This window comes from Octopus sinensis, linkage group LG1 (assembly GCF_006345805.1).
Source record: "Octopus sinensis linkage group LG1, ASM634580v1, whole genome shotgun sequence".
Taxonomy (NCBI): Eukaryota; Metazoa; Mollusca; class Cephalopoda; order Octopoda; family Octopodidae; genus Octopus; species Octopus sinensis.
The window spans coordinates 170,378,885-170,401,004 of record NC_042997.1 but is presented as its reverse complement, the minus strand read 5'-3'; the positions used below and the strand labels follow the sequence as shown (position 1 = coordinate 170,401,004).

Here is a 22,120-nt window from a genome sequence, read left to right as displayed (position 1 = left end):
GAGGGCCAATATTCTGGAGGAAAAGGGTTGGCTGTTAAGATGGGGTAAACACAATATAGGTGGAGACAGGAGTACCTGAGTGAAGGTTACGAAAGATTGGCTGATACCAAGAGTCAGCAACCAGGGCAGAGAGAGGAGACAGATCTGTTCCAGAGGCTGGAATGTGTTAGTAGGTTTTAGAAGAATCAGTACAAATAATTTCAGATAAATTAACAAAAATAATTTAAGCTAGTCACTAACAATGATTATGTCTGGATCATTAGAAATAATTCTATCTAATTAAAAGTTTTTACAACTGAATAATTACAAGATGAATTCTAAAGCATCACTTGCAGGATCATTAAGAAGATAATTATCTTCAGTACATATCTTTATATATAAGAATGAGAGATATTGTCTTAAAGGCCTGGTGGGCTGAAGATCAATATCTTTCTATATGTATTGTATGATTAACCTTGAGCAAGATGTTTTGCACAATTTATCCAGTTGAAGTATAAGTTCAAACTGTTATTTCAAGCAGCTTGAGCAACTGCTGAGAATCTGGAATCTATTTTGGCCACTATGAGTCCATGTAAATTGCATTGGGTGTGTGTATATGCACATAGACAGGCACATTAATCAGTGTGTAATTGTATTTCTATACATTGTACTAATCTCAACTGTCTACTTTGGCATAGTTTCTACAGCTGGATGCCCTTCCTAATGTCAATCACTCAACAGAATGTATTGGGTACTTTTTATCTGGAACCAGCAGCAGTGAGGACACCAAGTAACTTGCAAAACAAGACCCCTCAACTGACTGGGAGAGAGTATTGAGAGAGGTGGCTTTGTGCCAGTTGATGAGAAATTAGAATAGGAATAGAGAGACAGATATAAACAGATGTCTTGCAGTAGAGGAGATACACAGCTACCTCGGTTGGAGACAGTGAAGAGAGTGATAGGGAGGTGTGTATAAGTGAAGTGGAACCAGGGATTTTTTAAGTTTGCAAGATTGTGAAAAGAGAGTGGGAGGAGGAATGTAGTAAGTGGACACAGGTAGAGAGAGGGTGCTAGGATATGTTGTTGGGAAGACATTAAACTAGGACATAGACCTCATCTACACACACACATGCTTCAGCATGTTTGTGTATATGTGTGTGTCTGTGTATATGTGTGTGTCTGTGTATATGTGTGTTTCTGATATATAAAAAAATAGGAAGAACAGATATTTAAAAAAGATAGGAAGAACACATTGAGCAATTTTTACAATTGATGTTGTTTAGCAACAAGTTGCTAATCATCATCGTCATCATCATTTAACGTCCGCTTTCCATGCTAGCATGGGTTGGACAATTTGACTGAGGTCTGGTGAACCAGATGGCTGCACCAGACTCCAATCTGATCTGGCAGAGTTTCTACAGCTGGATGCCTTTCCTAATGCCAACCACTCCGAGAGTGTAGTGGGTGCTTTTACATGCCACCAGCATGGGGGCCAGACAGGCGATACTGGTAATGGCCACACTCAAATGGTGCTTTTTATGTGCCACCTGCACAGGAGCCAATCCAGCGGCACTGGCAATGACCTCGCTTGAATGTTTTTTCATGTGCCACCAGCTAAACATAAACAACTAAAAGAACTTCTATGCAGTAGGTCAACCTGCTAGAAACAGCACCTAAGGCTTCTTCAGATAACATCCTATATCCTTAAAAACAGGATATATTAGGCTATGTTGTTCCTAATGGTTGTAACTGGAAAGCTTTCATTAGCTAAATCACTAGTACACATCTTCCTAACATTTTTATAAAAAAAAGTCTCTTTCTAAGACTGAATGCTTTCTTGCATTCTGTCAAAACAGAGGAAACTTTTACAGAAAAACATAGAAAAGTCAACGAAATAAGAAAACCATTACTATGAATATCTAACATTGATGTATGTATGAGATTGGGTATGTATGGATACATACACACACGCACGCACACACACACACACACACACACACACACATCCACAGACACACATACTGAAGCATGTGTGTGTGTAGATCAGGTCCTTGTTCCAGTCAAATATCTTCCCCACAAAATATCCTAACACACCCTCTCTCTACCTGTGTCCACTTGCAACATCCCCCTCCCTCTCCCACACTCCTTTCACACTCTTGTAAACTTACCCATCCACTCACTCTACCCAATCCCTGGTTCCACTTCAATTATACCCACCTCCCTGTCACTCTCTCTATTGTCTCCAACTGATGTAGCCATGTATCTCCTCTACTGCAAGACATCTATTCATGCCAATGGCACACAGCCACCTCTCTCAATGCTCTCTCCCAGTCAGTTGAGGGATCTTGTCATGCAAGTTACTTATTGTTCTCACTGCTGCTGATGCCAAATAAAACGTATCCAGTACATTCTGTAAAGTGGTTGACATTAGGAAGGGCATCCAGCTATAGAAACCATGCCAAAATAGACAGTTGAGATTAGTACAATCTTCTGACTTACCAGCTCTTGTCAAACCATCCAACCCATGTGAGCATGGAAGGAAGATGTTAAATGATGAGGGCATGACCAATTAAATCACTTGCTTAAATTTACTGCACATATTAGAATAATTTTTTAAATTGCATTTATTGCCGGTGGCACATAAAAAAGACCAACTGATTGTGGTCATTGCCAGCTTCCCCTGGCACCTGTGCCGGTGGCACGTAAAAAGCACCCACTACACTCACAAAGTGGTTGGCGTTAGGAAGGGCATCCAGCTATAGAAACACTGCCAGATCAGACTGGAGCCTGGTGCAGCCTCCTGGTTTCCCAGACCCCGGTCGAACCGTCCAACCCATGCTAGCATGGAAAACGGACGTTAAACAATGATGATGATGATGATGATTTGCAATCACAACAGACCATTCACACCTGATAGAAACAGTAGTGCCCTCTTAAATCACACATTATACTGTGTGTATGTATGAATGTATGGATGGGTTTCTGTCAATGAATGATGATAGCTAAACCTAATAAAAATACCAAATCTCATTGAAATAACACACCATAACATCAACATACAGGCACACAGTGAGACCAATACACACACATTGACTAATGCAGTGCAAGTGCATACACTCACACCTGCACACAATACAATTAGCATGAACTCATATGGGCAGAGATGCCAGCCTCAACATGAGCAGCTCAATATGCGAAAAGTAGCAGCCAAATCTTCCTCAAAATACACTACAGTTTTAATAGTCCGAGTTTCAAAAAAAAGAAAAGAAAAGAAAAATAGTTACACCTAAAATATTTTTATCATATGTCTACTAGTTAATGACTAAATAACAACTACAGTAAGTTATGTATATTTTAAAATAATTTATTTTCTGTCCAGAATTCCTTCTGGTTGTATAGAGTATGTGCAAGGGATTGAATGTAAATACGACAAAAAAAAAAGAAAGAAAGCATAAGATCATCATCATCATCATCATCATCATCATTTAGCGTCCGTTTTCCATGCTAGCATGGGTTGGCCGGTTCTACTGGGGTCTGTGAAGCCAGAAGGTTTCATCAGGCCCAGTCAAATCTGGCAGTGTTTCTACGGCTGGATGCCCTTCCTAACGCCAACCACTCCGTGAGTGTAGTGGGTGCTTTTTACGTGCCACCCGCACTGGTGCCAGACAGAGCTGGCAAACGGCCACGAACGGATGGTGCTTTTTATGCCACCGGCACGAGGCCAGGCGAGGCTGGCAACGGACACGAAACGGGGCGGTGCTGGCAACGGTCGCGAAACGGAAAGTTCTCTTACATGCCACCGGCACTGGTAACACATCTGCAATTTCCATTGATCGATTTCCATTGATCGATTTCGATTCTGATCCTCACTTGCCTCAATGGGTCTTCACAAGCAGAGTTTCGACATGCCACCGGCACTGGTAGCACATCCGCAATTTCCATTGATCGATTTCGATTCTGATCCTCACTTGCCTCAACACGTCCTCACAGTAGAGTTTTGTGTCCCAAGAAGGGAAGGTAGCATACGTAGGCTGGCTCCATCCCATGTAGAAGGCCACGGTTTGTGGACTCACTTGTCCTGCCGGGTCTTCTCGCGGCACAGCACACTTCCAGAGGTCTCGGTCTCTAGTCATTTCCTCAGTGAGACCTAAAGTTCGAAGGTCGTGCTTCACCACCTCATCCCAGGTTTTCCTGGGTCTGCCTCTTCCACAGGTTTCCCTCAACCGCTAGGGTGTGGCACTTTTTCACACAACTATCTTCATCCATTCTCGCCACATGACCATACCAGCGCAAACGTCTCTCTTGCACACCACAACTGATGCTTCTTAGGTCCAGCTTTTCTCTCAAGGTACTTACACTCTGCCGAGTGTGAGTACCGCATTACACATCCATCGGAGCATACTGGCTTCATTTCTAGCGAGCTTACGCATATCCTCAGCAGTCACGGCCCATGTTTCACTGCCATGTAGCATGGCTGTTCGTACACACGCATCATACAGTCTGCCTTTCACTCACTCTGTGCGAGAGGCCTTTTGTCACCAGCAGAGGTAAGAGCTCTCTGAACTTTGCCCAGCTATTCTTACTCTAGCAGTTACACTTTCAGCACACACACCCGCCCCCGCTGCTGACTGGTCACCTAGGTAACGGAAACTATCAACTATTTCTAGTTTTTCTCTCCCTGGAAAGTGACGGAAGTTGGTCTCAGAGCATTTTCAGTGTTTATTGTTCCTGAGCATCTGCCACATACAAAAACCATCTTCCTAGTTAGCCTTCCTTTGACATTGCTGCATCTCTTATGTGTCCATAGCTTACACTTGGTGCATCTTATAGAGTTTCTACCTACACCTTTTCTACAGATCGAGCAGGGCCATCTACCTGAAGGTGTTTGTGATTTGTCTACCTTCCTACTGATTACGACTTTGGTTTTAGCTAGATTGACTCTGAGGCCCTTCGATTCTAATCCTTGTTTCCACACCTGAAACTTCTCCTCCAGTTCTGATAGCGACTCAGCAATTAGAGCAAGGTCATCAGCATAGAGGAGCTCCCAGGGCATCCTGTCTTGAATTCCTCCGTTATTGCCTGGAGGACTATGATAAAAGATATCAAGATAAAAACCTGACTTAAAAAAGAGAAAGGAATAAGAGAAGTAGAGAGAACTGGAAGCAGAATGAAGGGATGAGTGAGGTTGGAGACAGTGTCTATTTTAATATGGAACAGTATAAATTCTAATGTCAATAGGCTATTGTGGAGAAAGAGAGGAAGATTATTGAAAAGAATATGGAAAAATAAGAGGGATTTATAAATACTGCGAATAGAAAAAAAAAGGGTAACAAACAAACACACATGCATATATATAAATGTGTGTGTGCATGCGTGCTTGTGTGGTTAGTCCACATTACTCCATAAAGAGCAAAGGGGTGGTTTCCTGGCTTCTCTGGTGTATATATTCCACCCAGGATGGGATGCTGGTCTACCTCAGGATTACTCATTTTTACCAGCTGAGTGGACTGGAGTAACATGAAATGAAGTGTTTTGCTCAAGAACACAGCACATCACCCAGTCCAGGAATTGAAACCATAATCTTATGACCATGAGTCCAATGCCCTAACCACTAAGCTATGCACCTCCACACACACACACACTCACACGCACACACATACATATAACAAAAACATGCATTAATTAATTATCATACATAAAACCAAATACGCTGCCTTTAAGATAGTATTCATTCTAGTATATACACATAACCACACACACAAACATGCACACACACCACACACACGTATATATATATATATATATAAAAAGAGAGAGTTGTTGGTCAATTGTTGGCCATAAAAACCAAACCAAAAATGAAACTATGAGCAAGATGCAGTCTTTCAATATATCCAAGAGGGAAATAACTTCAAATGAAAAGCACCATTGAACATGGCCGCTGCCAGTACTGCCTGACTGGCCCTCGTGCCAGTGGCATGTAAAAGCACCCACTACACTCTCAGAGTGGTTGGCGTTAGGAAGGGCATCCAGCCGTAGAAACTCTGCCAGATCAGATTGGAGTCTGGTGCAACCATCTGGTTCGCCAGTCCTCAGTCAAATCCTCCAACCCATGCTAGCATGGAAAGCGGACGTTAAATGATGATGATGATGATGATGAAGAATTGACTCATCCAACTCATGCCAGCATGGAATACTGATGTAGAATGATGAGAATGATTACAGTTTAAACTATTATTACTACCAATATATTCTTCTTCTATAAAACACAACTTTTGCAGGTTTTTGTAAGTGTAATTATAATACATTTTGACAATGTGACGTAAGCATTTTGTTTTACACAGATTTATAGAGAAGTGGCAGAGATGAGATTAACAGTCATTAATATTTAAATTTTTTTTTTCCTGTCAGTATCAAATTAATTAACTCTACTCTTTTGGTATGAAATTAATTAAATATGTTCTAACAGTATTATCTTAATTAAGCCTGCTTTGGAAAAAAAAAAGTCAACAAAGTTTACAATAAAAAAAGATAATTTGAATGTGAAAACATGATCAGCTTAAGTGAATACAATTATGTGGTGATAACAGATACATTAACTTGTACACAATTTCATAGAAAGAAACCAAACCAACAATCTGTGTAATTCAAATTAACTGAAGTTCACGTAAATATAACATTTTATTTAATTCAAGTAGTGATGAATTTAAAATTATTTAAGGAAGTAATTAACTATATACACACATATCTGTAAGCATTTAAGCATGGGTGGGTGAGTAGGTAGGTAGGTAGGTAGGAAGGAAGGAAGGAAAGAAGAAAGGAAGGAAGGAAGGAAGGAAAGATGTCCTTGTTTAGATTTAAATTCTTCCATATATGAATCTTTAAGAAATGTAAGGTTAATAGGGATACAATTATGAAGTGTTCCAAGGTGGCCCTGTGCAATGCCATTTCCCAAGATGGAGCTGCAAGCTCAAAACTTTTGAGGAACACCTAGAGGACTCTCCCCACAACTTCCTTAATTTAATACTCCTGGTTCTCCTGGGAGAACCAACCACTGCCTTCACTATGGTGAACTCAGGAGCACAAATGGGTTGGCTCAAAATTCCAAGTCTAGCAGAGTTTTGGAGGGGCTGAGAACATATCACATCTCTTCTGAGGGAGATATATGTTCCAACACTGGGAGAAGATGGAGGAATCAGCACATGGTTTGACCCACCCTTCACTCATGATGTTAAAATTAATATCCCCAGGTTATTCTTCCAGATTCTTGATAGGGTCTTTCCCCCAACATAGCCACCATGATAGCAGCTCCTAACAGAGGCAAACTTGTGAGATACAGTACCAAGCATGCCAGTAGAGCTGGAACAGATGATCCTTGTGGTGCCTACTACAGTCAATATTACTCACAAGCAAACTCACTGTGGAACCCACTCTGTGGAAACCCAGATTAGCTATAAAGATGGGAGTAATACAAGAAACTTAACATTATAGTTTTATTAACGGCACTCTATTGAAAAGTTTATTTTGAAGAAAAGATCCAATGTATTACTTTCTGATACAAAATAATTCTAATTTTAAAGTCATTTTTACACATAAGCATACAAAACATAAATATGCTACACAACCCTTTAATCAACTTTCTAATTATAAAAATATTGCAACTAAACAAGGAAATGATAATGCTAATATAATCAGATCTAATATTACCAACCACATTAGCAGTGTAACTAGTAGAGAATCTAAGAATAAAATTAATTAAAGTTCTTATATATGTATACTATGCGTATGCTTAAATGTATATATACATATGATGGTAGGTGTAAGGGAATAAAAAATTATATGTGTATATAGGTGTGAGTGTGCATGAGTGAATATGTACTGTCCAACTTATTTTTATCAACTACTAAATTCTTAGCTATTTATCATGATTAACTTGAAGATTACTTTGATCTACAATGGTTTACATGTCAAATTTCTTTATTCCATGCATGCTGACTACAGCTGTTATCCATCCCTTTTTCTTTCTATCTTTATCCCACTAATAAAATAATAATAAAATTCCTTTTCTTAAATGTTGTATATCGAATGTTCTACTTAATTTACACACAGTTCTCATTTAACTCTGTTTACCAACTGGAGTTGGTAAATATCAATGGATTAAATTAGTAGTTTCTTCTGAAGATCTGGCATTTCAAGGTGATTATGTGATCATCTATGTGATGATTACTGCACAACATGCTGTTAATTTTTCATGTGTAAAGATCATGCAATTTATGATGGTACAATAAAAGAGTTTAACTAAATCTGTTTTATATGTGTGAGAGTAGTTGGTAACAGGAAGGGCACCTGGTTATAGAAAATCTGCCTCAATAAATACTATCTGACCTATATAAGCATGGAAAGTGAATGTTAAATGATTATATATATCATATATACATATCATACTGTTCTATTCTACATACTAACATAAAACATAGAATTCGTACTAATCTAAATTGTTCTGCGGGAACTTATGAATTCTTCTATGTTTTATGCTAGTATGTAGAATAGAATAGTATGATTTTTTTCATATGCTCCTAAATTAAATTAAACTAGATGAGATGCAATTTGGTTTTGTTCTAAGTAGAAGTACTACAGATGCCATCTTCATAGTGAGACAGTTGTAAGAAAAATATTTGGCCAAAAGTAAGCCATTGTACTTAGCCTTTGTTGACCTGGAAAAAGCTTTCGAGCTAGGAGCAGAGGAGTGGCTTGTTAAAGCTTTTCAAGTCATGTACAGTGATGCTGTCAATAAGGTGAGAGTTGGCCTTGAATACAGTGATGAATTTAACATACAAGGTGGAGTACACCAGGGATCAGTTCTTAGTCACTCTTATTTATCACAGTTCTCCAGGCCATAACAGATGAATTCAAAACTGAATGCCCATGGGAACTACTATATGCTGATGATCTTACTCTTATTGCAGAATTTAAAGCAGAATTGGAGAAGTTCTGGGTTTGGAAGCAAAACCTGGAATCAAAGGGTCTTAAAGTTAACTTAGCCAAGACTAAAGTTGTTGTTAGCAAGAAAGGAGATAAGACTCTCATTCCAGCGGGTAAATGGCCCTGCTCAACAAGAGATGCAGTGAAATCGTGAACAGGTTATCAGATAAGGTCGCTTTCATGTGGCAGATGTGCAGGAACAATAAGTACTAAGAGCACAAGGCACTTAAACTCCCTCAAATGCTATTTATGTCACCAAATTAGTAAATGGTGGTGGATGCTCTGAAGGTACTGTTTCTAAAATAAGAATAGAATGAAGTTCAGAGAACTACTATTTCTGTTGGCAGCAAAAGGACTCTCTCTCAGAGTGAAAGGTAGACTGTATGATGCTTCTGTGAGAATGGCTACATTACATGGTAATGAGACATGGCCTCTGACTGCAGAGGACATATGTAGACTGGAGAGAAATGAAGGTAGTATGCTCCATTGGATTTGCAACATTAGTGTGAATGACTGATAAAGCACAACTGTGTTGAGAGAAAATTTAGGCATAAGAGGGATTAAATGTGGTAGCAAGGAAAGGATAATACATTAGTTTGGACATGATGCATGAGTGAATACAGCTGTATACAGATGTGCTTGTCACTGAAAGGAGATAGTACCTGCAGAAGGAGACACAAGAAAGTAACCAAGTATCTCCTTTACATCAGCACACTTGTTTCTGGCTTCTTTCTTGTACCTCTCTCTCTCTCTCTCTCTCTATCTATCTATCTATATATCTATCTATCTCTCACTGGGTAACCATGTACCTCCTCTATAGCAAGACACCTATTTTGACCTCTGTTTCTCTGTTCACTCTAACCTTTTATCATCTGATACTGGATCACCTTCTCTAATGCCACCTCTGTTGTGGCAAGACACCTGCTTCTGTCTCTCTGTCTCTTTGTCACACTCTAACCTTTCATCCTCTAATACAAGTTCTCCTCCTCAAATGCCTCTGCGCCTCACATAATTCTTTATCTGGCAAGTTACTTGGTTACCCTGCCAGTGCAAGTGTCACATTAAAAGCATCCAGTCCACACTATAATGTAGTTGGTATTTGGAAGGGCATCCAGCTGCAAAAATCATGCTAAAACTAACTTCGCCTGTGTTAGTGCCACATAAAAAGCACTGACTACATTCTGTAGAGAGGTTAGAGTTAGGAAGGGCATCCAGCCATAAAATCCCTGCCAAAACAGACACAGTAGCCTAGGATAGATTTTCTATCTGACCAGCTGCTGTCAACCATCCTACCTATAGAAGATGGATGCTAAACAATGGTGATGATGATGATAGTTAATAGCAACGGAAACTGTATTAATATCAAAAGGCAATCTTTATCTCCAACATAACATGGACATTATGTTAGAACACAGAATACTACATTATTTACCTTGAGAGGTTCTCTCATATCACATGATCAAGGTGTTTTGAGCTCCTCAGTGACACACATCCAGTAGCAACGTAACAGCTGAATCTCCCATCAATGATTTATAGAATATCAGTGTCTATTCAGGCACTGATATTGCAAATAGCAGCAAGCCCATATGAGATGTCATCTCAAGGTAAATAATGCAGTATTCTGTTTTCTAACACAATCTCCACGTTGCACTGAAGATAAAGATTGCCTTTTGGAATTAATACTGCTTCTGTTGCCTATTTGCATCAACAGTGCCTAAATACACACTTATATTCTATATATTGTTGACAGGAAATTCAGCTGTTGTGTTGCTATTGGATGTTCAACCCTTCCTAATGCCAACCATTCTGAAAGTGTAGTGGGTGCTCTTAATGTGTCCCCAGCACAGAAGCCAGTCAGGAGGTACTGGCATCAGCCACATTCAGATGGTGTGCTTTTTATGTGCCACCAGCACGGGAGCCAGTCAGAAGGTACTGGCATTGGCCACGTTCAAATGGTGCTTTTTACATGCCACCAGCATGGGAGCCAGTCAGTGGGTACTGGCATCGACCACATTTGGATGATGCATTTTACACGCCACTGAAATGGGAACCATATCATATCACCAAACGCATCAGGAATACTCTTTAAAGGGCCGGACATGCAACAATGGCATCAGCTATGGCTATGACCTCACTTTAGTTGCCAGGTCTTCTCAATTGCAGCATATCTCTAAAGGTCTCAGTCTTCTGTGAGGTCCAATGTTCAAAGGTCATGCTTCACCACCTCATCACATGTCTTCCTTGGTCTACCTCTTCTACAGGTTCCTTCTACAGTTAGGGAGTGGCACTTCCTCACACAGCTGTCCTCAACCATAAGTAACACATGACCATACCAGCACAGTCGTCTCTCTTGTACACCACATTTGATGCTTCTTATCCCCAACTTTTCTCTCAGGGTGCTTACACTCTATCGTGTATGCACACTGACATTACACATCCAGCAGATCATACTAACTTCATTTCTTTCAAATCTACGCATGTCCTCAGCAGCCATGGCCCATGTTTCACTGCCATGTAGCATGGCAGTTTGCACACATGCATCTACAATCTACCTTTCATCCTGAGTGAAAGTCCCTTAGTTGCCAGCAGAGGTATGAGCTCCCTGAACTTTGTTCAGGCTATTCTGATTACTCCCACTACAGACTTGGTTGTCTAGGTAGCGGAAGCTATTAACTACTTCTAGTTTTACTCCCTGGCATATGATGGAATCTGTTTTCTGTACATCTTAACCTTCCTTTGATATTGCTGCACCTTTTATACATCCATAGCTTACTCTGAGCATATCATATGGAGTTTCTACCCACACCTTTTCTACAGATAAAGCAGCGCCATCTACCTGAAGCGATTTGTGGTTTGTCTGCCTTCCTACTTACTAAAACTTTGGTTTTTACTAGGTTAAACCCTAAGGCCCTTCAATTCTAGACCTTGCTTTCACACCCTAAACTTCGTCTCTTGTTCTGGCAGTGACTCAACTATTAGAGCAAGGTCATCAGCATAGAGGAGCTCCTGGGGGAAGCCTGTCTTGAATTCCTCTGTTACTGCCTGGAGGACTATAATGAATAAGAGGGGGCTGAGGACTGATCATTGGTGGACCACTGCTTCCACCCGGAATTCTTCACTATAGTTGTTGCCAACCCTCACCTTACTGACAGCATCCTTGTACAGGGCTTGTACAGCTCTTACCAACCACTCATCTATCCCATTTCTGTATTGACCACCAGATAAGGGATCAGGGGATTATGTCAAAGGCTTTCTCCAAGTCAACAAAAGCCAAGTACAGAGGTTTATCTTTAGCTAGATATTTCTCCTGCAATTGCCTTACCAGAAATACAGCATCAGTGGTGCTTCTGCCTGGCACAAAACCAAACTGCATCTCATCTAGGCTAACTCTCTCCCTAATTAGTTGGGCTTTGATCCTCTCTGTAACTTTCATCACCTGACCCAATAGTTTGAGACCCTTGTAGTTATTTCTATCTAAAGCATTACCTTTACCTTTGTAGCAGTTGACTATGGTGCTGCTACACCAGTCATTGGGTATGACTCCTTCATGAACTACCTGATTTACAATGCAGGTGACAAGACCATAACCCACACCACCAATATTTTAAGCATCTCAGCAGTGATTCCTGATGGGACAAGTGCTTTCCCTGTCTTCATATCCTTAATTGCTTTATCTACCAGGGTACTGTCGATTCAGGTTGCTGGTCCCGTAACTGGGTCAACCTTTGGCAGACACTCCTCCCATTCATTCTCCACATTCAGAAGTCTTTCATAATTGCATCTCCAAGCCTCTTTCTTTGCAGAATCATTAAAAGCAAGTGCACCATCATCCATGCAGACACATTTCTCTCTTATGACATCAGGTTTTTCTTTCACACACTGTCTTGCAATCCAAAATACTTCAGTTCTTTGGCCCTCACGTTGCTGAACATTGGCAAACTTCTTCTTTTCTGCTACTCCTTTGGCTATATATACCTGTCTCCTAGCTTCCCTTTTGGCTATCTGACAACTGGCATTGGTTTGTTTACAACCCTGTGACTAAGCAGTTCAGCAATAAAGACCAATACAATAAGTACCAGACTTAAAATAATTACTGGAAATGATTTGTTCAATTAAATCCTTCAAGGCAGCACTCCAGCATGACCACAAACCAATAAAGGAAACAAGTAAAAAAAATAAAAGAATCTGAACAATGATGGGAGACCATAACAAAATAAGAAATAAGCTAAGCACTAAAAGTCTTGGTTAAAATATTTAATAGAGATATATGTGCTAGAACAGATATTTAATAAGATATTGACAGAATCAAATACAACACCTGACTGGCTCACTGAAAGGCTAAAATCCCATTTTCATCTCCAAGACTAAAGAAACAATAAATCCTTAAGATTGCAGGGTTAGGGTTAAACTGTAATGATATCAAAGGAAATAAATAAACAGATAAGGAACAATACTGAAAGATGACTGAAAGAACCAGTTTATATTCTGGGTTATACTAAATTTCTCAGTTGACCTAGCAAAGAGATAAACACCATACAACTTTTAATTCAGAAAGAAAGGACATTAGGCCTATACCCATAAGACGTTTGGTTTTAAGTGACTAATTTCCTTATTTGTCCAATTACCGCCTGACTGGCCCTCATGCTGGTGGCATGTAAAAGCACCCACTACACCCTCAGAGTGGTTGGCGTTAGGAAGGGCATCCAGCTGTAGAAACTCTGCCAGATCAAGATTGGAGCCTGGTGCAGCCATCTGGTTCACCAGTCCTCAGTCAAATCGTCCAACCCATGCTAGCATGGAAAGCGGACGTTAAACAGTGATGATGATGATGATAGACAATAACAATGTATTTGCAGAAGAGCAGAAGGGATATTGAAAAGGATCATATTGCTGTAAGGATCAACAATTACAGATCAACAAAAACACAGTAATTATAAAATATCAAGTAAAGGACAAAACAAATATTTCATAGAGAACAACAGAAAGCTAATAACAAAAAGCTATGAAACACAAACAAATATGTTTTCTCTCTTCAATGAAACAAACAAATACGATACTGAAGCTGTGAAGACAGACAGTGATGGAGAGAAAGAAACATTTGATTTAATGATAAATAATTCCGAAGGCTTCTGTTTTCATGATATGTTAAAACAAAAGTAATCAACAACTCCTGTTTACAAACAATCAATGTCAAATTGTGTCGAATGTATTTCTGTTATTCTTATGATTTCAATGAGATTAAAGTTCAGGTTTCAGTATAATTTTTATCTTGTTTTTAAGTATGTATTAAAATTAGTCAATAATATTAGGGGAGATAACTAAATTTTGTAAACAACGTCCAGTACTCTACACATTCTATTATCCACTACTATCCACTTAATAGTAGCAATAATAATGATTACATAGATTTCTAAGATATATAGTCAATTAAAGTGGTTCTATATGGACCTCAGAAGGATGAAAGTGAAGTCAATTTATGCAAGATTTGAACACATATAAGGGAATATGATTAAATACTGCAAGGTATTTTATTTATCACTCAACGAGGGTGAGTCAAAAAGTAATGCCATTTTGTTTAATTAGCAACACAGGAACATGTATCATACATCAAAATGAAACTGGTCCGCTGTGGATTACATCTCTACTTCTCAGTCACCATTTCTCTCAATAGCAATGTTCCACTTTCGAATGAGAGTATCTATCCCTGCCCCGTAAAATTCTGTTGACTGTTATTTGAGCCACTTCTTCATTACAGTTTTCACTTCCTCGTTACGGGACTATCATCATCACTAGACTATCATCGTCACAGGACTATCATCATCACTGGAGTATCATTGTCACTGGACTATCATCTCTTCGGCCCCATGAAAGAGGGTTTGAGAGGCAAAAATTATTCCAGTGACAAGGAAGTAAAAACTGTAGTGAAGGAGTGGCTCAAAGAACAGTCAACAGAATTTTAGGGGCAGGGATACATGCTCTCATTCAAAGGTGGAACATTGCTATTGAGAGAAACGGTGACTATGTTGAGAAGTAGGGATGTGATCTACAGAGGACCAGCTTCATTTTGATGTATGATACATGTTCCTGTGTTGGTAATTATACCTGTCCTAAACAAAATGGCATTACTTTTTGACTCAACCTCGTAATAAACACTCACATTATTGACATTGTCCTGAACTGTGACTTCAAGTAATGATGTTAAGTTAGCAATTCGGGTTTGGTAAGTGACGGCTAGCATGGGTAATTTAGTCAAAAAGACCTGCAGATGACCATAAAAAGATGAAACTGCCATCAATTGACCATCCTCAGTCCACAGCATTTTGTCAACAGTGTAATCTTCTTCAAGTTGAATTATAGCATAGATTTCCTGAGAGTCATTCATCTCGTGAATGCGGATACTGAAGATGAAAATGAACAGAAAATAAATAAGACAGAGGACAATTATACATTGAAATTTTTAACAGTAGATTCATTCAAACTTAGATAAAAGAAGTTATTTCTTGTTGCAAACATTGAATAAGACAGGACACCTTGCTATGCTTGACATTACCAGAACAGTTAAGTTAGTGTCAACAGAGTTAGTACCATATCAATGATAGATCGTTAGCTCCTACACACATTTTTTTTCTCTCCTTGTTTTTTTTTCTGTGTATCTTTCTGTCGAGGAGCGTAGGCTCGAAACATAAAAGACTTGTTCTATTTCTATTCCTGAGCGCCATACTAATACATTTGTTTGTTTGTACTCCACCTGCCTTCGTCTTTTGTTTATTTTCGTAAACCTTCCCGTAGTACCATATTAAGATAGCTAATACAGAGAATAGTAAAATACTAATGAGGAATAATTATGTGATGATAATATAAATAATATTAGTCAATGACTAATATAAAATTATTTCTAGTTAGCTTTCTAATGCTACTTATATTAAATGTTAACAATAACCTATCAGTTGTGCTATGCAAAGATAGGGGCCTCAGTTGATTAAGTTTAGCCATGCATCTCTCCATGTATGTACAGGCCTGAGCAAAACTTTAATCCAGCACCTTAAATCTTCCTTCCAGCATGTCATACTCTTGCCAGTTATTGACAAAAGTTTCAAAGAAGATAGAAGCCTTTCATAGGTTGGAAGCTCCTTATCGCCAACATTCTGTACAAAATATTCCTTATTACTAGATGTAATAATGACATTATCATCACCATTTAATGCCCGTTTTCCATACTGACATGTGTTGGATAGTTCAGCAGAAGCCAGGAAGCCTATGTATTCAAACAGGCAACAGGACATTATAGCAGAATTAAAGTTATATCTGGCAAAGCAGATTTATTCAGGTACTTCCAAGACCCCAGTGTATGAATAGCTGGCTCCAAAACAGAAAAGCCAAAGAAAAGATGATGAAGTACATATGGTATGTATTAAGAAGCTATACTGTGTGTTTGTCTCACAAGACAAGAGACTGTAAATAACTAGTACTGAGTGTAGCTTGCAGTATCAGGATCTAATGGTGAATGTTCCTCCAAGAATTCCACTCATTACACAAAACAGATTTGTGTGTGTGTGTGTTTGTGTGTGTGTGTGTTTGTGTGTGTTTGTGTGTGTGTGTGTTTGTGTGTGTTTGTGCGTGAGTGTGCATGCGTGGCTATTTGTGGTGTGTGTGTGTATGCACATGCATCTGTGTGCGCAGGCATGTGTGTGTCTGCACAAGCATCTGTGTGTGCAGGTGTGTGTGTGTGCACACGTGTGCTTGTGTGTGTGTGTGTGTGTGTGTGTGTGTGTGTGTGTGTGTGTGTGTGTGTGTGTGTGTGTGTGTGTGTGTGTGTGTGTGTGTGTGTGTGTGTGTTTTGTGATGAAATCTTATAAATTTAGGTGAGGATACCAAATGAAATTTTTATCCTGAGTGCCAAGAAATTCCAATGCACCTTTGACCACATCATCACCAGTAGAATAAGCTGCAACCTCCTAAAGTCAGATAAAATTATTTACCTGCTGCCACCAGATGTCGCTATTTTGTTCAAATACGGAGACAATGCAAGATTTGTCAGGCCTTCTTTGTGATCATGTGTTGAAAATAGTTCCTGAAACAGCAATTAATATAACAATGATTAATAATTCATAAAGATAATTATAATTCATAAGCATAAAAAAAGAAAGCAACAACAGAACCAACATCATATTCACCACCACATAATATCAACACCATCTGAGTGTGATCATTGCCAGAGCGGCTTTCTGGCCTCCATGCCGGTGGCATGTAAAAGACACCATTCAAGCGTGATCGTTACCAGCATTGCCTTACTGGCACCTGTGCCGGTGGCATGTGTAAAAGATTCAAGTGAGGTCGTTGCCAGTACTACCTGACTGGCCCCGTGCCGGTGGCATGTAAAAGCACCCACTGCACTCTCGGAGTGTTTGGCGTTAGGAAGGGCATCCAGCTGTAGAAACTCTGCCAGATCAAGGTTGAAGCCTGGTGCAGCCATCTGGTTTGCCAGCCCTCAGTCAATCGTCCAACCCACGCTAGCATGGAAAGCGGACGTTAAACAATGATGATGATGATCTATGGGCAAAAGTATGACCAGATGATTAAACAGTTCCCTTAGTAATTACTGAGTTCAGGGTGAGATCCCACAACACAGCATCTTTGGCAAGTGATCCAGTAAAGGCTTAGGTCAATTCAGGCCTTGTGAATAAAATATAGGTGAAAATTGTGTGGAAGCTTGTTGGTCTCTGATGTTAGATATTTCCTTTGCTAGGTAGAACTAATCTGTTGCTGGTTTAACACCATCATCTGGCTCTTGACTATCTTCAGTGGAGCCCAGTGAATTGCAAGCATTTGCACCAAAGCTTGTGCTAGAGAATAACTCAATGTGTTGATGTATAGCTTTATGTTGCAGCAACCATGAGTTGTGGTTTCTTCCTCTCTTCACCTCCTCTACTAGATCTGGAGGCTCTACAAAAGTCATGACAATGACCCTTTCTCTTCTCACTGAGCATGTTTACAGAAGATTAAATTTCTATATCACATTAACAATTAACAATATTAAAGAAGTGATTTTAAATTCTCAAACGCAGGATAATGCTAATAATATAGCCTGAACAGGATAAGCTACCCCTATTTTGCAGAAAAAAGTGTTGGTGGCCGGATTAACAATATATTTTTTAGGGTTCTTTTTTTTTTTTTTTCGAAGTTTCTCAAGACAGTGATTCACAAACAGTGGAGTAGATTTGAGATGAAGCCAATCTAAATTCAAATAGTCACTAATCAAGTCTTTCATCATTATGAGATAAAACACAAGCAGTATTAGTGATATATCTCATTATTTTTTAGCCCCAGGTCAACCATATCAAGTATACTTATGATCAAAAAAGTTCATTAGTGATCATCCTATCATAATTTTTTTGTAAGTGTAGGTGTGGTTTAGAAGCTTGCTTCTCATTTCAGGTTCAGTCCCACCATGTTGTCTCAGGTTCTGTGCCACCATGAGGCATATGCCTACTTTATTAAAGAGATTTTTATTTCTCCCCCTGTTACTTACCATGGGTGGTCTCACAGGCACTGTCATCATAGCCAATTCTGGCTTTTAAATGTAGATGGTGCCATGCATCCTGGAGGTGCAGCCATCTGGCAACAAACACCTATGTGGAGTACCTATCCCAATGGTCCACGCTTATAGGGATAGTTTCTCCAGTTGATGTTCACTGATCCTAACCTCCTAGATGGTGTCCTCATCAGACAAGTGCAGAATAGCACAAGAGCTGGCCTTGTGCTTGAAGGAATAGCACTCATTAGTTAATGAACCAATTCTGGCTCAGAAGAGTGCCCCATAGCAGCAGACTGCATCTGTCACATACATGAACCAATGAGTGGATGATCTGACTCCCTAAACACTGTTCTTGTTAGTCCAATGTACGAGGCACTAGATCCAGTCAGACTCTAACCAAGAGATCACTTCCAAGAATTGAATGAAATATATATATATATATATATATATATATATATATATATATATATATCATCATCATCATCATCATCATCATCATCATCGTTTAATGGCCGCTTTCCATGCTAGCATAGGTTGGACGACTTGACTGAGGACTGGCAAACCAGATGGCTGCACCAGGCTCCAATCTTAATCTGGCACAGTTTCTCCAGCTGGATGCCCTTCCTAATGCCAACCACTTTGAGAGTGTAGTGGGTGCTTTTACATGCCACCAGCATGAGGGCCAAATATATATATACATGCTTTTTATTAAAGCTGTAAAATTATTATAGAACTGTTACTCAGAATTTCATATTTATCTTACTCTACCTTTGGGATACAAGTACTATTTTTCTCAACCTTGTTTTGCACTTATGTGCTCACCTCTGTCTGTCTCAGCATGCGTACATGTACGTATCAGATCATCCTATAAATGTTGCAGTTTTTTCATTTGCATGAAGTAAAAGTCAGAGGGGGACAGGATAAACTACCTGCATCAACTTGCTATAAAAGCAGGTAGTAATTTTACCTTGTCCTTATTCTTACTGCAAGTTTTGAAGAGTGCAGTTCAATTTTAACAGTTATTTTAAAATTATAAAGCTATAATGGAAGTGAGCATGTTTGAAATATTTTGCTTTATGAGTTCAATAAAGGCAATAGCGCAATGGAAAGTGCAAGGAATATCAATGCAATATATGGGGATCAAACAATAAATGTAAACCAGTGTCAACAGTGGTTCCAAAAATTCTGAGCTGGAAACTACAGCCTAGAAGATGAGCCTCATCCTGGAAGATTTGTAGAGCTCAACAAGGACATCCTGCAAACCCTGGTGGAAGAAAATCCCATTGTAACTGTTGAGGAACTAGCAGAGAAGCTTGGATTTTGTCATTCAACCATTCATCGACACCTGCATGCCATCAGAAAAGTCAGCGAATTGGGTCAATAGATTCCTCACAAACTTTTCAAGTCTAATTGAGCACAGAGAATGAAAGTGTGCTCTTCTTCGCTGTCACGTCTCACAAATGCACCTTTTTTGGACCAAATAGTGACTGGTGACAAGAAATGGGTTCTCTATAAAAATTAAAACACTGAAGACAGTGGGTAGGGAAAGGAGAAACAGCAGCACCCCAAGATAAAGAAGGTCTTCACCCACATAAGGAGTTGTTATCTGTTTGGTGGGATATGAAAGGTTTAGTCCACTGAACTTTTAAACCTGAACCAAACAATAACAAAGGAGATCTACTGCAAGCAGCTTGAATGGCTTAAGTCAGTGCTAGAAGGAAAATGACTATCTTTGGTTTCAAGACAAATGCTCAGCCACATACAGCAAGGATGACATTCCAAAGGCTGGAGCAGTTTGAATGGGAAACAATACCCCACCCACCATGTTCACTGGGCATTTCCCCATCTGATTATCATTTATTCTACAGCCTTCAAAATCATTTGAACAGAAAAAATATGAATTCTGTAGACAAAGTGAGAACAGTACTGGAGGAGTATTTTTCGTCACAGACAAGTGAATTTTGGAAGAGGAGCCTTGCAAGTCTACCAGATAGATGGAAGAACATTGTAGAAAATGAAGGAGAGTATAGTTTAGATTAAAAAAGAACTTTGTTTATGTTAATTTAAAAAATAAAAGAAGTATAAAAAAACTGCATTATTTATGGAATGACCCAATATATATATACATATTTGGGATTTGTGTTGCTTATTATATACTAATTGAATTCATGTAGACTTTCCTGCCAAAGATTTCTTGACCATTAGCATCATGCATCGGTAGTCATGTATTGATTTGTTTGTTGTGGTCAAATTTTGACCGTTGGGTTTCAATTTATTTTATTTTATTTTATATTCATATTAATAGCCACATACTAGATGCCAATTTAAAGAATGCCACAGTATTGAAATATGCAGACAACATCAAGCTGTACCTTGAAATCAAGAGGACTGATCCTGATGTCTACAACTCTTTCCTGCAATCAGACCTAGACACAATGCAGCAATGGATCACAGACTGGCAACTGAAACTGGCTGTGGACAAGTGTACCACCATGCATTTTGGGAGAAAAAACCCTGCGTCCACATACTCCCTCCACAACACTGATATCAAGAAATCCTCTTGCGAGCGTGACCTAGGCATCACTGTCAGCAGTGATTTGCGTTGGACAAAGCATATCTCTAAAATGTCAAGAAGGCCGAGGGTGTCTTGGCATCACTCAGCAAGACTTTTGTTAGCCGCTCTCCAGCCATCTATTTAAAACTGTATACAGCTATGGTACGACCACACTTGGAATTCGCATCATCAGTTTGGAATCCCTATCTTGCTCAGAACATTGACCTCCTGGAATCTGTCCAGAGACGTGCAACCAAATGCATACCCTCCATCAGACACCTACCATATTCTGAGCACCTTGTTTCCCTGGGCATGGATTCACTGAAGCTCCGGCGTCTGGCGACGGACTTGGTAAACACCCACAAGGTTATCAACCACCTCACCAACAACAACACTGAACACCTTTTTGATCTCCATGTGTCTAACACACGTGGACATGCCTACAAGTCAGAAAACAGCACAGCTCCCATGACTTTCGGAAACATTTTTTCATGCTCAGGGTTGCTGAAGCGTGGAATAAACTGCCTGCATCAGTTGTTGACTGCCATGACACTGCATCCTTTAAGGCCCTCATGCTTCCCGAAATCCGTCGAAACTACACCTGATTATATATACACTTTAGATGAGTTGTAGTGCACCTGAGCACTGTACACAATTATTATTATTATTATTATTATTATTATTTATACTCATTCTTCTTATGAATGTGTTTGCATGTTAATTTTGGTATACTACAGTACAACTTCCGTCACTTTCCAGGGGGAAAAACTAGAAGTAGTTGATAGCTTCCGTTATCTTGGTGACCAAGTCAGTAGTGGGGGTGGGTGTGCTGAAAGTGTAACGGCTAGAGTAAGAATAGCCTGGGCAAAGTTTAGGGAGCTCTTACCTCTGTTGGTGACTAAAGGCCTCTCGCTCAGAGTAAAAGGCAGACTGTATGATGCATGTGTACGAACAGCCAGGCTACACGGCAGTGAAACATGGGCCGTGACTGCTGAGGACATGCGTAAGCTCGCGAGAAATGAAGCTAGTATGCTCCGTTGGATGTGTAATGTCAGTGTTCATAGTCGACAGAG

General features: G+C 39.6%; 1 protein-coding gene across 1 annotated transcript in view; it reads right to left on the bottom strand.

Moving 5' to 3' along the window:
- The window catches only part of LOC115229308 (WD repeat-containing protein 19-like), a 148,124-nt gene that overhangs the window by 93,334 nt on the left and 32,670 nt on the right, over positions 1-22,120 (bottom strand). Inside the window, exons 9-10 of the mRNA XM_036506983.1 lie at positions 16,938-17,029; positions 15,116-15,356 (exon numbers count right to left, since the gene is read on the bottom strand). Coding sequence (XP_036362876.1) covers positions 15,116-15,356; positions 16,938-17,029 — 333 coding nt within the window. The remainder of the gene's footprint in view (positions 1-15,115; positions 15,357-16,937; positions 17,030-22,120) is intronic.